The sequence below is a fragment of the Heptranchias perlo genome, chromosome 20 (genome assembly GCF_035084215.1).
Source record: "Heptranchias perlo isolate sHepPer1 chromosome 20, sHepPer1.hap1, whole genome shotgun sequence".
Lineage (NCBI taxonomy): Eukaryota > Metazoa > Chordata > Chondrichthyes > Hexanchiformes > Hexanchidae > Heptranchias > Heptranchias perlo.
The window spans coordinates 32,073,076-32,092,849 of record NC_090344.1 but is presented as its reverse complement, the minus strand read 5'-3'; the positions used below and the strand labels follow the sequence as shown (position 1 = coordinate 32,092,849).

At 58.6% G+C, this 19,774-nt stretch overlaps 1 protein-coding gene across 1 annotated transcript in view; it reads right to left on the bottom strand.

The window, feature by feature from the left end:
- Positions 1-19,564, bottom strand: part of LOC137335682 (KAT8 regulatory NSL complex subunit 3-like) — a 94,843-nt gene extending 75,279 nt beyond the window's left edge. The window contains 5 exon segments of the mRNA XM_068000973.1: positions 10,949-11,150; positions 12,681-12,878; positions 14,490-14,553; positions 16,197-16,354; positions 19,470-19,564. Coding sequence (XP_067857074.1) covers positions 10,949-11,150; positions 12,681-12,878; positions 14,490-14,553; positions 16,197-16,354; positions 19,470-19,535 — 688 coding nt within the window. The 5' untranslated portion in view covers positions 19,536-19,564.
- Between the last annotated feature and the right edge of the window lie 210 nt (positions 19,565-19,774).

Below are 19,774 nucleotides of genomic sequence, written 5' to 3'. Positions count from 1 at the left end.
TGTGAGGAGGGACACGCACTGTGATACAGGGCACTGTGAGGAGGGATACGCACTGTGATACAGGGCACTGTGAGGAGGGATACACACTGTGATACAGGGCACTGTGAGGAGGGACACGCACTGTGATACAGGGCACTGTGAGGAGGGATACGCACTGTGATACAGGGCACTGTGAGGAGGGATACACACTGTGATACAGGGCACTGTGAGGAGGGACACGCACTGTGATATAGGGCACTGTGAGGAGGGATACACACTGTGATACAGGGCACTGTGAGGAGGGACACGCACTGTGATACAGGGCACTGTGAGGAGGGACACGCACTGTGATACAGGGCACTGTGAGGAGGGACACGCACTGTGATACAGGGCACTGTGAGGAGGGATACGCACTGTGATACAGGGCACTGTGAGGAGGGATACGCACTGTGATACAGGGCAATGTGAGGAGGGACACGCACTGTGGTACAGGGCACTGTGAGGGGGGACACGCACTGTGATACAGGGCACTGTGAGGAGGGACACGCACTGTGATACAGGGCACTGTGAGGAGGGACACGCACTGTGATACAGGGCACTGTGAGGAGGGACACGCACTGTGATACAGGGCACTGTGAGGAGGGACACGCACTGTGATACAGGGCACTGTGAGGAGGGATACGCACTGTGATACAGGGCACTGTGAGGAGGGACACGCACTGTGATACAGGGCACTGTGAGGAGGGACACACACTGTGATACAGGGCACTGTGAGGAGGGACACGCACTGTGATACAGGGCACTGTGAGGAGGGATACGCACTGTGATACAGGGCACTGTCAGGGGGGATACACACTGTGATACAGGGCACTGTGAGGAGGGATACGCACTGTGATACAGGGAACTGTGAGGAGGGATACGCACTCTGATGCAGGGCACTGTGAGGAGGGACACGCACTGTGATACAGGGCACTGTGATGGGGGACACGCACTGTGATACAGGGCACTGTGAGGAGGGATACGCACTGTGATACAGGGCACTGTGAGGAGGGATACGCACTGTGATACAGGGCACTGTGAGGAGGGACACGCACTGTGATACAGGGCACTGTGAGGAGGGATACGCACTGTGATACTGGGCACTGTGAGGAGGGACACGCACTGTGATACAGGGCACTGTGAGGAGGGACACGCACTGTGATACAGGGCACTGTGAGGAGGGACACGCACTGTGATACAGGGCACTGTGAGAAGGGATACGCACTGTGATACAGGGCACTGTGAGGAGGGATACCCACTGTGATACAGGGCACTGTGAGGAGGGATACACACTGTGATACAGGGCACTGTGAGGAGGGATAGGCACTGTGATACAGGGCACTGTGAGGGGGGATACGCACTGTGATACAGGGCACTGTGAGGAGGGATACACACTGTGATACAGGGCACTGTGAGGAGGGACACGCACTGTGATACAGGGCACTGTGAGGAGGGATACACACTGTGATACAGGGCACTGTGAGGAGGGATAGGCACTGTGATACAGGGCACTGTGAGGAGGGATACGCACTGTGATACAGGGCACTGTGAGGAGGGATACACACTGTGATACAGGGCACTGTGAGGAGGGATAGGCACTGTGATACAGGGCACTGTGAGGAGGGATACGCACTGTGATACAGGGCACTGTGAGGAGGGATACGCACTGTGATACAGGGCACTGTGAGGAGGGATACCCACTGTGATACAGGGCACTGTGAGGAGAGACACGCACTGTGATACAGGGCACTGTGAGGAGGGATACGCACTGTGATACAGGGCACTGTGAGGAGGGATACGCACTGTGATACAGGGCACTGTGAGGAGGGACACGCACTGTGATACAGGGCACTGTGAGGAGGGACACGCACTGTGATACAGGGCACTGTGAGGAGGGACACGCACTGTGATACAGGGCACTGTGAGGAGGGATACGCACTGTGATACAGGGCACTGTGAGGAGGGATACGCACTGTGATACAGGGCACTGTGAGGAGGGATACACACTGTGATACAGGGCACTGTGAGGAGGGATACGCACTGTGATACAGGGGACTGTGAGGAGGGATACGCACTGTGATACAGGGCACTGTGAGGAGGGATACGCACTGTGATACAGGGCACTGTGAGGAGGGATACACACTGTGATACAGGGCACTGTGAGGGGGGATACACACTGTGATACAGGGCACTGTGAGGAGGGAGACACACTGTGATACAGGGCACTGTGAGGAGGGAGACACACTGTGATACAGGGCACTGTGAGGGGGGATACACACTGTGATACAGGGCACTGTGAGGAGGGACACGCACTGTGATACAGGGCACTGTGAGGAGGGATACGCACTGTGATACAGGGCACTGTGAGGAGGGACACGCACTGTGATACAGGGCACTGTGAGGAGGGACACGCACTGTGATACAGGGCACTGTGAGGAGGGATACTCACTGTGATGCAGGGCACTGTGAGGAGGGATACGCACTGTGATATAGGGCACTGTGAGGAGGGATACGCACTCTGATACAGGGCACTGTGAGGAGGGATACACACTGTGATACAGGGCACTGTGAGGGGGGATACACACTGTGATACAGGGCACTGTGAGGGGGGATACACACTGTGATACAGGGCACTGTGAGGAGGGATACGCACTGTGATGCAGGGCACTGTGAGGAGGGATACGCACTGTGATACAGGGCACTGTGAGGAGGGATACACACTGTGATACAGGGCACTGTGAGGAGGGATACGCACTGTGATACAGGGCACTGTGAGGAGGGACACGCACTGTGATACAGGGCACTGTGAGGAGGGACACGCACTGTGATACAGGGCACTGTGAGGAGGGACACGCACTGTGATACAGGGCACTGTGAGGGGGGATACACACTGTGATACAGGGCACTGTGAGGAGGGACACGCACTGTGATACAGGGCACTGTGAGGAGGGATACGCACTGTGATACAGGGCACTGTGAGGAGGGACACGCACTGTGATACAGGGCACTGTGAGGAGGGACACGCACTGTGATACAGGGCACTGTGAGGAGGAGGGATACACACTGTGATACAGGGCACTGTGAGGAGGGATACACACTGTGATACAGGGCACTGTGAGGACGGATACGCACTGTGATACAGGGCACTGTGAGGAGGGATACACACTGTGATACAGGGCACTGTGAGGGGGGATACGCACTGTGATACAGGGCACTGTGAGGAGGAGGGATACACACTGTGATACAGGGCACTGTGAGGAGGGATGCACACTGTGATACAGGGCACTGTGAGGAGGGATACGCACTGTGATACAGGGCACTGTGAGGGGGGATACGCACTGTGATACAGGGCACTGTGAGGGGGGATACGCACTGTGATACAGGGCACTGTGAGGGGGGACACGCAGTGTGATACAGGGCACTGTGAGGAGGGACACGCACTGTGATACAGGGCACTGTGAGGAGGGACACGCACTGTGATACAGGGCACTGTGAGGAGGGACACGCACTGTGATACAGGGCACTGTGAGGAGGGATACACACTGTGATACAGGGCACTGTGAGGAGGGACACGCACTGTGATACAGGGCACTGTGAGGACGGATACGCACTGTGATACAGGGCACTGTGAGGGGGGATACACACTGTGATACAGGGCACTGTGAGGAGGGACACACACTGTGATACAGGGCACTGTGAGGAGGGATACACACTGTGATACAGGGCACTGTGAGGAGGGATACGCACTGTGATACAGGGCACTGTGAGGAGGGATACGCACTGTGATACAGGGCACTGTGAGGAGGGATACACACTGTGATACAGGGCACTGTGAGGAGGGATACGCACTGTGATACAGGGCACTGTGAGCAGGGACACGCACTGTGATACAGGGCACTGTGAGGAGGGACACACACTGTGATACAGGGCACTGTGAGGAGGGATACACACTGTGATACAGGGCACTGTGAGGAGGGATACGCACTGTGATACAGGGCACTGTGAGGAGGGACACACACTGTGATACAGGGCACTGTGAGGAGGGATACGCACTGTGATACAGGGCACTGTGAGGAGGGATACGCACTGTGATACAGGGCACTGTGAGGAGGGACACGCACTGTGATACAGGGCACTGTGAGGAGGGACACGCACTGTGATACAGGGCACTGTGAGGGGGGACACGCACTGTGATACAGGGCACTGTGAGGAGGGAGACGCACTGTGATACAGGGCACTGTGAGGAGGGATACACACTGTGATACAGGGCACTGTGAGGAGGGATACGCACTGTGATACAGGGCACTGTGAGGGGGGACACACACTGTGATGCAGAGCACTGTGAGGAGGGACACGCACTGTGATACAGGGCACTGTGAGGAGGGATACGCACTGTGATACAGGGCACTGTGAGGAGGGATACGCACTGTGATACAGGGCACTGTGAGGAGGGATACACACTGTGATACAGGGCACTGTGAGGAGGGATACGCACTGTGATGCAGAGCACTGTGAGGAGGGATACACACTGTGATACAGGGCACTGTGAGGAGGGATACGCACTGTGATACAGGGCACTGTGAGGAGGGATACGCACTGTGATACAGGGCACTGTGAGGGGGGATACGCACTGTGATACAGGGCACTGTGAGGAGGGATACGCACTGTGATACAGGGCACTGTGAGGAGGGACACGCACTGTGATACAGGGCACTGTGAGGAGGGATACGCACTGTGATACAGGGCACTGTGAGGGGGGACACGCACTGTGATACAGGGCACTGTGAGGAGGGATACACACTGTGATACAGGGCACTGTGAGGAGGGACACACACTGTGATACAGGGCACTGTGAGGAGGGACACACACTGTGATACAGAGCACTGTGAGGGGGGATACGCACTGTGATACTGGGCACTGTGAGGGGGGATACACACTGTGATACAGGGCACTGTGAGGAGGGATACGCACTGTGATACAGGGCACTGTGAGGAGGGATACGCACTGTGATACAAGGCACTGTGAGGAGGGATACGCACTGTGATGCTGGGCAAAGTGAGGAGGGACACGCACTGTGATACAGGGCACTGTGAGGAGGGACACGCACTGTGATACAGGGCACTGTGAGGAGGGACACGCACTGTGATACAGGGCACTGTGAGGAGGGACACGCACTGTGATACAGGGCACTGTGAGGAGGGACACGCACTGTGATACAGGGCACTGTGAGGAGGGACACGCACTGTGATACAGGGCACTGTGAGGAGGGACACGCACTGTGATACAGGGCACTGTGAGGAGGGACACGCACTGTGATCCAGGGCACTGTGAGGAGGGACACGCACTGTGATACAGGGCACTGTGAGGAGGGATACGCACTGTGATACAGGGCACTGTGAGGAGGGATACGCACTGTGATACAGGGCACTGTGAGGAGGGACACACACTGTGATGCAGGGCACTGTGAGGGGGGATACACACTGTGATACAGGGCACTGTGAGGGGGGATACACACTGTGATACAGGGCACTGTGAGGAGGGATACACACTGTGATACAGGGCACTGTGAGGGGGGATACACACTGTGATACAGGGCACTGTGAGGGGGGATACACACTGTGATACAGGGCACTGTGAGGAGGGACACACACTGTGATACAGGGCACTTGAGGGGGGATACGCACTGTGATACAGGGCACTGTGAGGAGGGATACACACTGATACAGGGCACTGTGAGGAGGGATACACACTGTGATACAGGGCACTGTGAGGGGGGATACACACTGTGATACAGGGCACTGTGAGGAGGGACACGCACTGTGATACAGGGCACTGTGAGGAGGGATACGCACTGTGATACAGGGCACTGTGAGGGGGGATACGCACTGTGATACAGGGCACTGTGAGGGGGGATACGCACTGTGATACAGGGCACTGTGAGGAGGGATACACACTGATACAGGGCACTGTGAGGAGGGATACACACTGTGATACAGGGCACTGTGAGGGGGGATACACACTGTGATACAGGGCACTGTGAGGGGGGACACACACTGTGATACAGGGCATTGTGAGGAGGGATACGCACTGTGATACAGGGCACTGTGAGGAGGGACACGCACTGTGATACAGGGCACTGTGAGGGGGGATACGCACTGTGATACAGGGCACTGTGAGGAGGGACACGCACTGTGATACAGGGCACTGTGAGGAAGGATACGCACTGTGATACAGGGCACTGTGAGGAGGGATACGCACTGTGATACAGGGCACTGTGAGGGGGGACACGCACTGTGATACAGGGCACTGTGAGGGGGGATACGCACTGTGATACAGGGCACTGTGAGGAGGGACACGCACTGTGATACAGGGCACTGTGAGGAAGGATACGCACTGTGATACAGGGCACTGTGAGGAGGGATACGCACTGTGATACAGAGCACTGTGAGGAGGGACACGCACTGTGATACAGGGCACTGTGAGGAGGGATACGCACTGTGATACAGGGCACTGTGAGGAGGGACACGCACTGTGATACAGGGCACTGTGAGGTGGGACACGCACTGTGATACAGGGCACTGTGAGGAGGGACACACACTGTGATACAGGGCACTGTGAGGAGGGACACGCACTGTGATACAGGGCACTGTGAGGGGGGATACGCACTGTGATACAGGGCACTGTGAGGAGGGACACGCACTGTGATACAGGGCACTGTGAGGAAGGATACGCACTGTGATACAGGGCACTGTGAGGAGGGATACGCACTGTGATACAGAGCACTGTGAGGAGGGACACGCACTGTGATACAGGGCACTGTGAGGAGGGATACGCACTGTGATACAGGGCACTGTGAGGAGGGACACGCACTGTGATACAGGGCACTGTGAGGTGGGACACGCACTGTGATACAGGGCACTGTGAGGAGGGACACACACTGTGATACAGGGCACTGTGAGGAGGGACACGCACTGTGATACAGGGCACTGTGAGGGGGGACACGCACTGTGATACAGGGCACTGTGAGGAGGGACACGCACTGTGATACAGGGCACTGTGAGGAGGGACACACACTGTGATACAGGGCACTGTGAGGAGGGACACACACTGTGATACAGGGCACTGTGAGGAGGGACACACACTGTGATACAGGGCACTGTGAGGAGGGACACGCACTGTGATACAGGGCACTGTGAGGGGGGACACGCACTGTGATACAGGGCACTGTGAGGGGGGACACGCACTGTGATACAGGGCACTGTGAGGGGGGACACGCACTGTGATACAGGGCACTGTGAGGGGGGACACGCACTGTGATACAGGGCACTGTGAGGGGGGACACACACTGTGATATAGGGCACTGTGAGGGGGGATACGCACTGTGATACAGAGCACTGTGAGGAGGGACACGCACTGTGATACAGGGCACTGTGAGGAGGGACACGCACTGTGATACAGGGCACTGTGAGGAGGGTTACGCACTGTGATACAGGGCACTGTGAGCAGGGATACGCACTGTGATACAGGGCACTGTGAGGAGGGTTACGCACTGTGATACAGGGCACTGTCAGGGGGGATACACACTGTGATACAGGGCACTGTGAGGAGGGATACGCACTGTGATACAGGGCAATGTGAGGAGGGACACGCACTGCGATACAGGGCACTGTGAGGGGGGATACGCACTGCGATACAGGGCACTGTGAGGGGGGATACGCACTGCGATACAGGGCACTGTGAGGGGGGATACGCACTGCGATACAGGGCACTGTGAGGAGGGATACGCACTGCGATACAGGGCACTGTGAGGAGGGACACGCACTGCGATACAGGGCACTGTGAGGAGGGACACGCACTGTGATACAGGGCACTGTGAGGAGGGACACGCACTGTGATACAGGGCACTGTGAGGAGGGACACGCACTGTGATACAGGGCACTGTGAGGAGGGACACGCACTGTGATACAGGGCACTGTGAGGAGGGACACGCACTGTGATACAGGGCACTGTGAGGAGGGACACGTACTGTGATACAGGGCACTGTGAGGAGGGATACGCACTCTGATGCAGGGCACTGTGAGGAGGGACACGCACTGTGATACAGGGCACTGTGAGGAGGGACACGCACTGTGATACAGGGCACTGTGAGGAGGGACACGCACTGTGATACAGGGCACTGTGAGGAGGGACACGCACTGTGATACAGGGCACTGTGAGGAGGGACACGTACTGTGATACAGGGCACTGTGAGGAGGGATACGCACTCTGATGCAGGGCACTGTGAGGAGGGACACGCACTGTGATACAGGGCACTGTGAGGAGGGATACGCACTGTGATACAGGGCACTGTGAGGAGGGACACGCACTGTGATACAGGGCACTGTGAGGAGGGATACGCACTCTGATGCAGGGCACTGTGAGGAGGGACACGCACTGTGATACAGGGCACTGTGAGGAGGGATACGCACTGTGATACAGGGCACTGTGAGGAGGGATACGCACTCTGATGCAGGGCACTGTGAGGAGGGACACGCACTGTGATACAGGGCACTGTGAGGAGGGACACGCACTGTGATACAGGGCACTGTGAGGAGGGACACGCACTGTGATACAGGGCACTGTGAGGAGGGACACGCACTGTGATACAGGGCACTGTGAGGAGGGATACGCACTGTGATGCAGGGCACTGTTAGGAGGGACACGCACTGTGATACAGGGCACTGTGAGGAGGGACACGCACTGTGATACAGGGCACTGTGAGGAGGGACACGCACTGTGATGCAGGGCACTGTGAGGAGGGACACGCACTGTGATGCAGGGCACTGTGAGGAGGGACACGCACTGTGATACAGGGCACTGTGAGGAGGGACACGCACTGTGATACAGGGCACTGTGAGGAGGGACACGCACTGTGATACAGGGCACTGTGAGGAGGGACACGCACTGTGATACAGGGCACTGTGAGGAGGGACACGCACTGTGATACAGGGCACTGTGAGGAGGGACACGCACTGTGATACAGGGCACTGTGAGGAGGGATACGCACTGTGATACAGGGCACTGTGAGGAGGGACACGCACTGTGATACAGGGCACTGTGAGGAGGGACACGCACTGTGATGCAGGGCACTGTGAGGAGGGACACGCACTGTGATACAGGGCACTGTGAGGAGGGATACGCACTGTGATACAGGGCACTGTGAGGAGGGACACGCACTGTGATACAGGGCACTGTGAGGAGGGACACGCACTGTGATACAGGGCACTGTGAGGAGGGACACGCACTGTGATACAGGGCACTGTGAGGAGGGACACGCACTGTGATACAGGGCACTGTGAGGGGGGATACACACTGTGATACAGGGCACTGTGAGGGGGGATACACACTGTGATGCAGGGCACTGTGAGGGGGGATACGCACTGTGATACAGGGCACTGTGAGGAGGGACACGCACTGTGATACAGGGCACTGTGAGGAGGGACACGCACTGTGATACAGGGCACTGTGAGGAGGGATACGCACTGTGATACAGGGCACTGTGAGGAGGGACACGCACTGTGATACAGGGCACTGTGAGGAGGGATACGCACTGTGATACAGGGCACTGTGAGGAGGGACACGCACTGTGATACAGGGCACTGTGAGGGGGGACACGCACTGTGATACAGGGCACTGAGAGGAGGGATACGCACTGTGATACAGGGCACTGTGAGGAGGGATACGCACTGTGATACAGGGCACTGTGAGGAGGGACACGCACTGTGATACAGGGCACTGTGAGGAGGGATACGCACTGTGATACAGGGCACTGTGAGGAGGGAGACGCACTGTGATACAGGGCACTGTGAGGAGGGATACACACTGTGATACAGGGCACTGTGAGGAGGGACACGCACTGTGATACAGGGCACTGTGAGGAGGGATACGCACTGTGATACAGGGCACTGTGAGGAGGGACACGCACTGTGATACAGGGCACTGTGAGGAGGGATACGCACTGTGATACAGGGCACTGTGAGGAGGGACACGCACTGTGATACAGGGCACTGTGAGGAGGGACACGCACTGTGATACAGGGCACTGTGAGGAGGGATACGCACTGTGATACAGGGCACTGTGAGGAGGGATACGCACTGTGATACAGGGCACTGTGAGGAGGGACACGCACTGTGATACAGGGCACTGTGAGGAGGGATACGCACTGTGATACAGGGCACTGTGAGGAGGGACACGCACTGTGATACAGGGCACTGTGAGGAGGGACACGCACTGTGATACAGGGCACTGTGAGGAGGGACACGCACTGTGATACAGGGCACTGTGAGCAGGGACACGCACTGTGATACAGGGCACTGTGAGGAGGGACACGCACTGTGATACAGGGCACTGTGAGCAGGGACACGCACTGTGATACAGGGCACTGTGAGGAGGGATACGCACTGTGATACAGGGCACTGTGAGGAGGGACACGCACTGTGATACAGGGCACTGTGAGGAGGGATACGCACTGTGATACAGGGCACTGTGAGGAGGGATACGCACTGTGATACAGGGCACTGTGAGGAGGGACACGCACTGTGATACAGGGCACTGTGAGGGGGGATACGCACTGTGATACAGGGCACTGTGAGGAGGGACACGCACTGTGATACAGGGCACTGTGAGGGGGGACACGCACTGTGATACAGGGCACTGTGAGGAGGGATACACACTGTGATACAGGGCACTGTGATACACATTGAGAGAGAGTCTGGAGATGCTTTGCTGAAACATTATCCGTGTTGGGGACAGGTTCGGAGTTCAGTGATGCAGCTCCATCGCTCACAGCAGCAACGACATCGTTTGAGGGCTGCACACTCCACCTGGAACTCCTCCACATCTCACCGCCCGATTTGGAGAAAGGGCCTGGTCTTTCGGACGAGCCGTTTACCTTGAGCTTGTTTCTGGGTCAGCACGGTGCCCGTCCTTTGCATGTGCTGCTTGAGGATGTGGGTGAACTGGGCGGACAGGCTGGGCGACTGGCTGGCTGCCGTGGCGGTGGCCGTGATCAGGCTGGCCTTCTGGGCGGGGGACAGGGTCGAGCTCTTGGTCTTTGGGCTGGAGTTGGGGCTGCTCGACACGCTGGACGTGCCCTGCCAAAGAGGGGAAAAAAAAGGTTTACAAAACGTGGCCCTCTGAAGCTTTCAATTCCCCCCCTACACCCACCCTCTCCTCCCCCCGACCCGCACCCCTCGCCCTCCTGGCTGCCAGACTGGTCAGTGGGCACCATTCGCCCCCCCCCCCACCCCCATGCCAGGCCAGTGAGCCGGGACGGAGTGTTCCGGGAAGGTATGGGGTGCAGCAGAGTAGAGTCCAGTCCTGTCCTCACGAGATAGAAAGACCTTGCATTTAGCAGCATCTTTCGCTCTCTCAGAACCTCCCAAAACCCATGAAGTACTTTTGAACTGCAGCTGCTGTTGCAATGTCGGAAACGCGGCAGACAATTTGCGCACAGCAAGATCCCACAAACAGCAACGTGACAATGACCAGATCGCCTGCTTTTTCGTGACGTCGGTTGAGGGATAAATATTGGCCCAGGACACCGGGGACAACTCTTCCAATAGTGGCCGTGCGATCTTTTACGTCCCGAGAGGACGGACGGCGCCTCGGATTAACGTCTCATCCGAGGGACGGCACCTCCGGCAGTGCAGCGCTGCACTGGGAGAGTCGGCCTGGATTCTGTGGGCGGGTCTCTGGAGTGGGACTTGAACTAATGTGTCGATACAGTCAGTGTACGGCAAAACCTGGGCCAGCTCCCCTCCCTGACCAAAGGGGCCCACTGCAGCAGGGGCTGGGTTCGGCCAACACAGGGATCAAACCGGAGACCATCCTGCTCGGTGCAGGGCTGCCAGGGAGCCGGCAAACACATAACTAATGCACGGCGATCCTCGTAGCACTGCCCGCACTGGACAGGCCCCATCCAATGCCTGTGTTGCGCCCTCCCCATCACAATGCACTGTCCAGCCCTCTCTCCAGTCCCACCCAAACATCTCTGCTCCCTCCCCAATCCCCCCCTGCCCCACCTCCTTTGCAAAGCGCTGTGCCTCGCTGCTCAGTTATAGCCGCACGCAGTCCCCACTGTTAAAATAACGCCTGGCCTGGCTCCACTGAGCTACAACAATTTGCATTTATATAGCACCTTTAACGCAGTAAAACATCCCGAGGCGCCTCACAGGAGCGATTATCAAACAAAATTTGACACCGAGCCACATAAGGAGAGATTAGGACAGGTGACCAAAAGCTTCGTCAAAGAGGTAGGTTTTAAGGAGCGTCTTAAAGGAGAGAGAGAGGCGGAGAGGTTTCGGGAGGGAATTCCAGAGCTTTGGGCCCAGGCAGCTGAAGGCACGGCCGCCAATGGTGGAGCGATTAAAATCGGGGATGCGCAAGAGGCCAGAATTGGAGGAGCGCGGAGATCTCGGAGGGTTGTAGGGCTGGAGGAGGTTACAGAGATAGGGATGGGGGGGGCGAGATGGAGGGATTTGAAAACGAGGATGAGAATTTTTAAACTGAGGCGTTGCCGTTTTTAAACTGAGGCGTTGCCGGACTGGGAGCCAATGTCGGTCAGCGAGCGCAGGGGGAGACGGGTGAACGTGATTACAGCGGAATCACTTCCAGTAACTCACCTCAGAGCCGGAGGGAGAGGCCGGGACTCGGCTGAAGGGCGACGCTGGGCGGCTGCTCCGTTCGGGCAGCTCGAAGGCCAAGTCCCTGCGCGCGTCCCGACACCGCTTCCTCTTCTCGGCGTCCGCGTCCTTCGCTTCAGCCCCCGACTGCGTCTCAGTCTTGGTCAGGACTCCAGTGAGGAAATCGCCGATTTCATCCTGCAGTTAAACAATCCACAAAGTCCCACACGGTCACTTGACTGTCGATAACTTCTCGTTTCTCACCGCTACCGGGGGCGCCGGGGGGGAGGCGGAGGCGCGCAGGAGGCGGAGGGGCGCCGGAGAGGCGGAGGGGCGCCGGAGGGGCGCAGGAGGCGGAGGGGCGCCGGGGGGGAGGCGGAGGGGCGCCGGAGGGGCGCAGGAGGCGGAGGGGCGCCGGAGGGGCGCAGGAGGCGGAGGGGCGCCGGAGGGGCGCAGGAGGCGGAGGGGCGCCGGAGGGGCGCAGGAGGCGGAGGGGCGCCGGAGGGGCGCAGGAGGCGGAGGGGCGCCGGAGGGGCGCAGGAGGCGGAGGGGCGCCGGAGGGGCGCAGGAGGCGGAGGGGCGCCGGAGGGGCGCAGGAGGCGGAGGGGCGCCGGAGGGGCGCAGGAGGCGGAGGGGCGCCGGAGGGGCGCAGGAGGCGGAGGGGCGCCGGAGGGGCGCAGGAGGCGGAGGGGCGCCGGAGGGGCGCAGGAGGCGGAGGGGCGCCGGAGGGGCGCAGGAGGCGGAGGGGCGCCGGGGGGGCGCAGGAGGCGGAGGGGCGCCGGGGGGGCGCAGGAGGCGGAGGGGCGCCGGGGGGGCGCAGGAGGCGGAGGGGCGCCGGGGGGGCGCAGGAGGCGGAGGGGCGCCGGGGGGGCGCAGGAGGCGGAGGGGCGCCGGGGGGGCGCAGGAGGCGGGGGGGCGCAGGAGGCGGAGGGGCGCCGGGGGGGCGCAGGAGGCGGAGGGGCGCCGGGGGGGCGCAGGAGGCGGAGGGGCGCCGGGGGGGCGCAGGAGGCGGAGGGGCGCCGGGGGGGCGCAGGAGGCGGAGGGGCGCCGGAGGCGGAGGGGCGCCGGGGGGGAGGCGGAGGCGGAGGGGCGCCGGGGGGGAGGCGGAGGCGGAGGGGCGCCGGGGGGGGAGGCGGAGGGGCGCCGGGGGGGGAGGCGGAGGGGCGCCGGGGGGGCGCAGGAGGCGGAGGGGCGCCGGGGGGGCGCAGGAGGCGGAGGGGCGCCGGGGGGGCGCAGGAGGCGGAGGGGCGCCGGGGGGGGGGGCGCAGGAGGCGGAGGGGCGCCGGGGGGGAGGCGCAGGAGGCGGAGGGGCGCAGGAGGCGGAGGGGCGCCGGGGGGGCGCAGGAGGCGGAGGGGCGCCGGGGGGGAGGCGGAGGGGCGCCGGTGGGGGAGGCGGAGGCGGAGGGACGCAAGGGGGGGAGGCGGAGGCGGAGGGGGAGGGAGGAAGAGGAGAAAGAGTGTGTGGGTGTGCCTGCACGGTGTGCGAGCAAGGATGTGAGTGATGAGAGCAAGTGCATGAAGTGTGTGCTTGTAATCAAATGAAAATGAGAATACACACGGGTGCGAGGGGGCCCGCGGGCGGGTGCGAGGGGGCCCGCGGGCGGGTGCGAGGGGGCCCGCGGGCGGGTGCGAGGGGGCCCGCGGGCGGGTGCGAGGGGGCCCGCGGGCGGGTGCGAGGGGGCCCGCGGGCGGGTGCGAGGGGGCCCGCGGGCGGGTGCGAGGGGGCCCGCGGGCGGGTGCGAGGGGGCCCGCGGGCGGGTGCGACGGGGTGAATGTGAACGTGTAACTGTTTGAGTCCAGCGTGCGTACCTGGATACACCTGTCCACCATACTCTGTGTCAGACCCTCCATTTTTTTCTTTGCTTTGCTGATCCTGCAGTGGAGAAACAGAGTGTTTTATACACAGCCTGAACCTGCTGTTTGTAGGGTATACACCATTGGTGCCCGGTGCACGCCCTCTGCGCCCGGGCTTCTGGCTGTGCTGCTCTTCAGCCAGGTCCAAGATGACATGATTGCAGGAACAGAGCCTGGGCCTTTCCTGCTCAGTGTGTGGGACTCAGTACCACACCGGGTCAGATCAGCTCACTCAGCACAGGCCGGGGATGGAGCCTGGGCCTTTCCTGCTCAGTGTGTGGGACTCAGTACCACACCGGGTCAGATCAGCTCACTCAGCACAGGCCGGGGATGGAGCCTGGGCCTTTCCTGCTCAGTGTGTGGGACTCAGTACCACACCGGGTCAGATCAGCTCACTCAGCACAGGCCGGGGATGGAGCCTGGGCCTTTCCTGCTCAGTGTGTGGGACTCAGTACCACACCGGGTCAGATCAGCTCACTCAGCACAGGCCGGGGATGGAGCCTGGGCCTTTCCTGCTCAGTGTGTGGGACTCAGTAGCACACCGGGTCGGATCAGCTCACTCAGCACAGGCCGGGGATGGAGCCTGGGCCTTTCCTGCTCAGTGTGTGGGACTCAGTACCGCGTCGGGTCGGATCAGCTCACTCAGCACAAGCCGGGGATGGAGCCTGGGCCTTTCCTGCTCAGTGTGTGGGACTCAGTACCGCGTCGGGTCGGATCAGCTCACTCAGCACAAGCCGGGGATGGAGCCTGGGCCTTTCCTGCTCAGTGTGTGGGACTCAGTACCACACCGGGTCGGATCAGCTCACTCAGCACAGGCCGGGGATGGAGCCTGGGCCTTTCCTGCTCAGTGTGTGGGACTCAGTACCGCGTCGGGTCGGATCAGCTCACTCAGCACAGGCCGGGGATGGAGCCTGGGCCTTTCCTGCTCAGTGTGTGGGACTCAGTACCGCGTCGGGTCGGGTTGCGGAGGGGACGATCGGTCAGGGTTCGGGTGGAGGAATTAACTCGAGGCGCCTGCTCCCGACTGGTATCCAGCGATCCCTCCGCGTGTGAATCACAGCGGTGTCGAGCTCCGCTGGGGTCTGTCTCACAGAATGAAAAGTGCTCCCTTCAGTGAAGCCCTGCAGCACCTGCGAAACCAGACTCCAGCAAGGAGAGGAGGGAAGACTTGCATTTATATAGCGCCTTTCACGACCTCAGGACGTCCCAAAGTGCTTCACAGCCAATGAAGTACTTTTGAAGTGCAGTCACTGTTTTAATGTCGGAAATGCGGCAGCCAATTTGCGCACAGCAAGATCCCACAAACAGCGATGAGATAATGGCCAGGTCAATCAACTGTTTTAGGTGCTGGTTGAGGGATAAATGTCCGGGACTCCGGGCACAACTCCCCTGCTCTTCTTCCAGTAGTGCCGTGTGATTTTTTTTTTTACGTCCACCTGAAAGGGCCTCGGTTTAACGTCTCATCCGAAAGACGGCACCTCCGACAGGGCAGCACTCCCTCGGTACTGGCACTGGGAGTGTCGGCCTGGATTACGTGCTCAAGTCTCTGGAGTGGGGACTCGAAGCCACGACCTTCTGACTCAGGGGTGAGAGTGCCGCCCGCTGAGCCACGGGTGACAGGGAAGGGGGTGAAAGGATCAGGCGTCGAGCTGTGCCGAGTACCTGAGGTTGTCGTCTGCGCCTCCGACTATCACCATGCTGTTCTCGGCTCGAAGCGTCTCCCGGAAATCCTCCATGGCGTCGGTGCTGCACTGCACTGAGTTCTGCCCGATCACAAACAGGACCGGGGTCTTCATATCCAGTAAGGGATCATCAACGTCCTGAGGAGTCGGGAGCGGGGACAAAGATCGGAGCATTTTAACGTCACAGTAACAAATTGGAGGGTGCTCCTCCGACACTCCCCCAATTCCCTTAAACACAGCGCTCCTCCTGAGAACAGGCTGCAGGGGAACACAGGACAGAGCTCTTCAGATCCTGGAGAAATCATCCAAAGCTCTGCTGCCCCGTATCCGAACTCGCACCAAGTCCCGTTCTCCCATCACCCCCTGTGCTCGCTGACCTACATTGGCCCCCGGACCGGGAACGCCTCGATTTTAAAATTCTCATCCTTGTGTTCAAATCCCTCCATGGCCCTCGCCCCCCTCCCTCTCTCTGTAACCCTCCTGCAGCCGCACAACCCTCCGAGATCTCTGCGCTCCTCCAATTCTGGCCTCTTGCGCATCCCCGATTTTAATCGCTCCACCATTGGCGGTCGTGCCTTCAGCTGCCTCGGCCCTAAGCTCTGGAATTCCCTCCCTAAACCTCTCCGCCTCTCTCTCCTCCTTTAAGACGCTCCTTAAAACCGACCTCTTTGACCAAGCTTTTGGTCACCTGTCCTAATATCTCCTTATTTGGCTCAGTGTCAATTTTTGTCTGATAATCGCTCCTGTGAAGCGCCTTGGGGCGTTTTACTACGTTAAAGGCGCTATATAAATGCAAGTTGTTGTTCGAGACGAACAGCGGGCCTGGGCTCGGACTGGCACACAGCCTGGGTACAGGGTGGCAGCCCACAGCTGAAAACGGTGGCAGTGCCAGCTTCAACGATCCAAGTGACCAGGACCCAGAACAGGGGCAGCACCTCAGCAAGTACTCAACTCCAGGACCCCACCCCCCCACACTTCCCGCCCCACTCCGACCCTGCAGTCTCCGACTCGTGGTGGGGTACAGTCCCAATAGCCCTCCCCGACCTCACCCAATAGTCTTGTGTGTACTTGCTGGAGGCCAATGCACTAATCGAGCCCGTGGTTGGTTCTCCCACCCAGGCCCGGGGAGCACGGAGATCGAGGAGGAATATTCCACCTCCGGCCCCATCTCCCCCCCCCCCACAAACAGCCCCAGAGCTGGACGAACATACAAACTAAGAGCAGGAGTAGGCCATTCGGCCCCTCGAGCCTGCTCTGCCGTTTGATAAGATCATGGCTGTTCTGATTGTGACCTCAACCGTACTTTCCCGTCTGCCTACTATAACCTTTGACTCCCTTGTTAATCAGGAATCTAACTAACTCAGCCTTAAAAATATTCAATGACCCTGCCTCCACCGCCCTCTGGGGAAAGGAGTTCCACAGACTCACGACCCTCTGAAATAAAACATTTCTCCTCATCTTCGTCTTAAATGGGAGACCCCTGATTTTTAAACTGTGGCCCCCTAGTTCTAGTCTCTCCCACAAGGGGAAACATCCTCTCAGCATCGACCCCTTCTAGTCCCCTCAGGATCTTTTACGTCTCAATAAGATCACCTCTCATTCTTCTAAACTCCAGTGTATACAGGCCCAACTTGTCCAACCTTTCCTCATAAGATAACCCCCTCATCCCAGGAATCAGTCGAGTGAACCTTCTCTGAACCGCCTCGAAAGCAATTATGTCCTTTCTGAGACAAGGAGACCAAAACTGCGCACAGTATTCTCGATGTGAAGCTCAGCGGGGGTCAGCGATCAAACTGGACCCCTTCTGGTGACCGCTGACCTTTCACCTCACGTCACATCAAGTGCAGGCCGACAGGATGGAAGTTTCCCGAATCTGCTGCTTGTAATGGTCCCACTTTGAAAGGAGTTTGAACAGTCACAACTCCCGCCCTGCCCGATCGGGACCCCTCGCTCAAAACTGTCCGAATGTGGCACTAAACCAGCAATCTGAGACAGCCATGGTGACGGCTGTTGTGAAAAACAGATCTGTCACATGGATGTAGGAGAATATACTGTGGCAGTACAGAAGGTGCTTTACTCTGTATCTAACCCGTGCTCTACCTGCCCTGGGAGTGTTTGATGGGACAGTGCAGAGGGAGCTTTACTCTGTATCTAACCCGTGCTGTACCTGCCCTGGGAGTGTTTGATGGGACAGTGTAGAGGGAGCTTTACTCTGTAGCTAACCCGTGCTGCACCTGCCCTGGGAGTGTTTGACGGGACAGTGCAGAGGGAGCTTTACTCTGTATCTAACCCGTGCTGTACCTGCCCTGGGAGTGTTTGATGGGCAGTGTAGAGGGAGCTTTACTCTGTATCTAACCCATGCTGTACCTGCCCTGGGAGTGTTTGATGGGACAGTGTAGAGGGAGCTTTACTCTGTATCTAACCCATGCTGTACCTGCCCTGGGAGTGTTTGATGGGACAGTGTAGAGGGAGCTTTACTCTGTATCTAACCCATGCTGTACCTGCCCTGGGAGTGTTTGATGGGACAGTGTAGAGGGAGCTTTACTCTGTATCAAAACCTGTGCTGTACCTGCCCTGGGAGTGTTTGATGGGACAGTCCAGAGGGAGCTTTACTCTGTATCTAACCCGTGCTGTACCTGCCCTGGGAGTGTTTGACGGGACAGTGTAGAGGGAGCTTTACTCTGTATCGAACCCGTGCTGTACCTGCCCTGGGAGTGTTTGACGGGACAGTGTAGAGGGAGCTTTACTCTGTATCTAACCCATGCTGTACCTGCCCTGGGAGTGTTTGATGGGACAGTGTAGAGGGAGCTTTACTCTGTATCTAACCCGTGCTGTACCTGCCCTGGGAGTGTTTGACGGGACAGTGTAGAGGGAGCTTTACTCTGTATCTAACCCGTGCTGTACCTGCCCGGGGAGTGTTTGATGGGACAGTGTAGAGGGAGTTTTACTCTGTATCTAACCCGTGCTGTACCTGCCCTGGGAGTGTTTGACGGGACAGTGTAGAGGGAGCTTTACTCTGTATCTAACCCGTGCTGTACCTGCCCTGGGAGTGTTTGATGGGACAGTCCAGAGGGAGCTTTACTCTGTATCGAACCCGTGCTGTACCTGCCCTGGGAGTGTTTGATGGGACAGTCTAGAGGGAGCTTTACTCTGTATCTAACCTGGGTTCTTGAAATGAAAAAAATGATCCATTTTCTAGCACCAACATTCAGTACAAAAATTCACAAGAAAATGAAAATAATTTCTCACTTACTCCTCTCGGTCCTTCAACAGTGAGCAGGGGGAGCCCGAGACAGACAACAGCTGATACAAATTCCATCACTGAGACCTGCACAGAAATAGATGAACTTTCGGTGGCTGTAAAGTGCTTTGGGACGTCCTTGGGTCGTGAAAGGCGCTATATAAATGCAAGTTCCATCTTTTTTTTACGAACACAGTAAACTGGTGGGCAGATTACACTGACCCGATTTACGCACTTGTGCCTGACACTGCCACAGATACAGGTCGTCAGAAACGGTACTTTACAGAAGGAAAGTGTGAATGTTACAGTAATCTTCA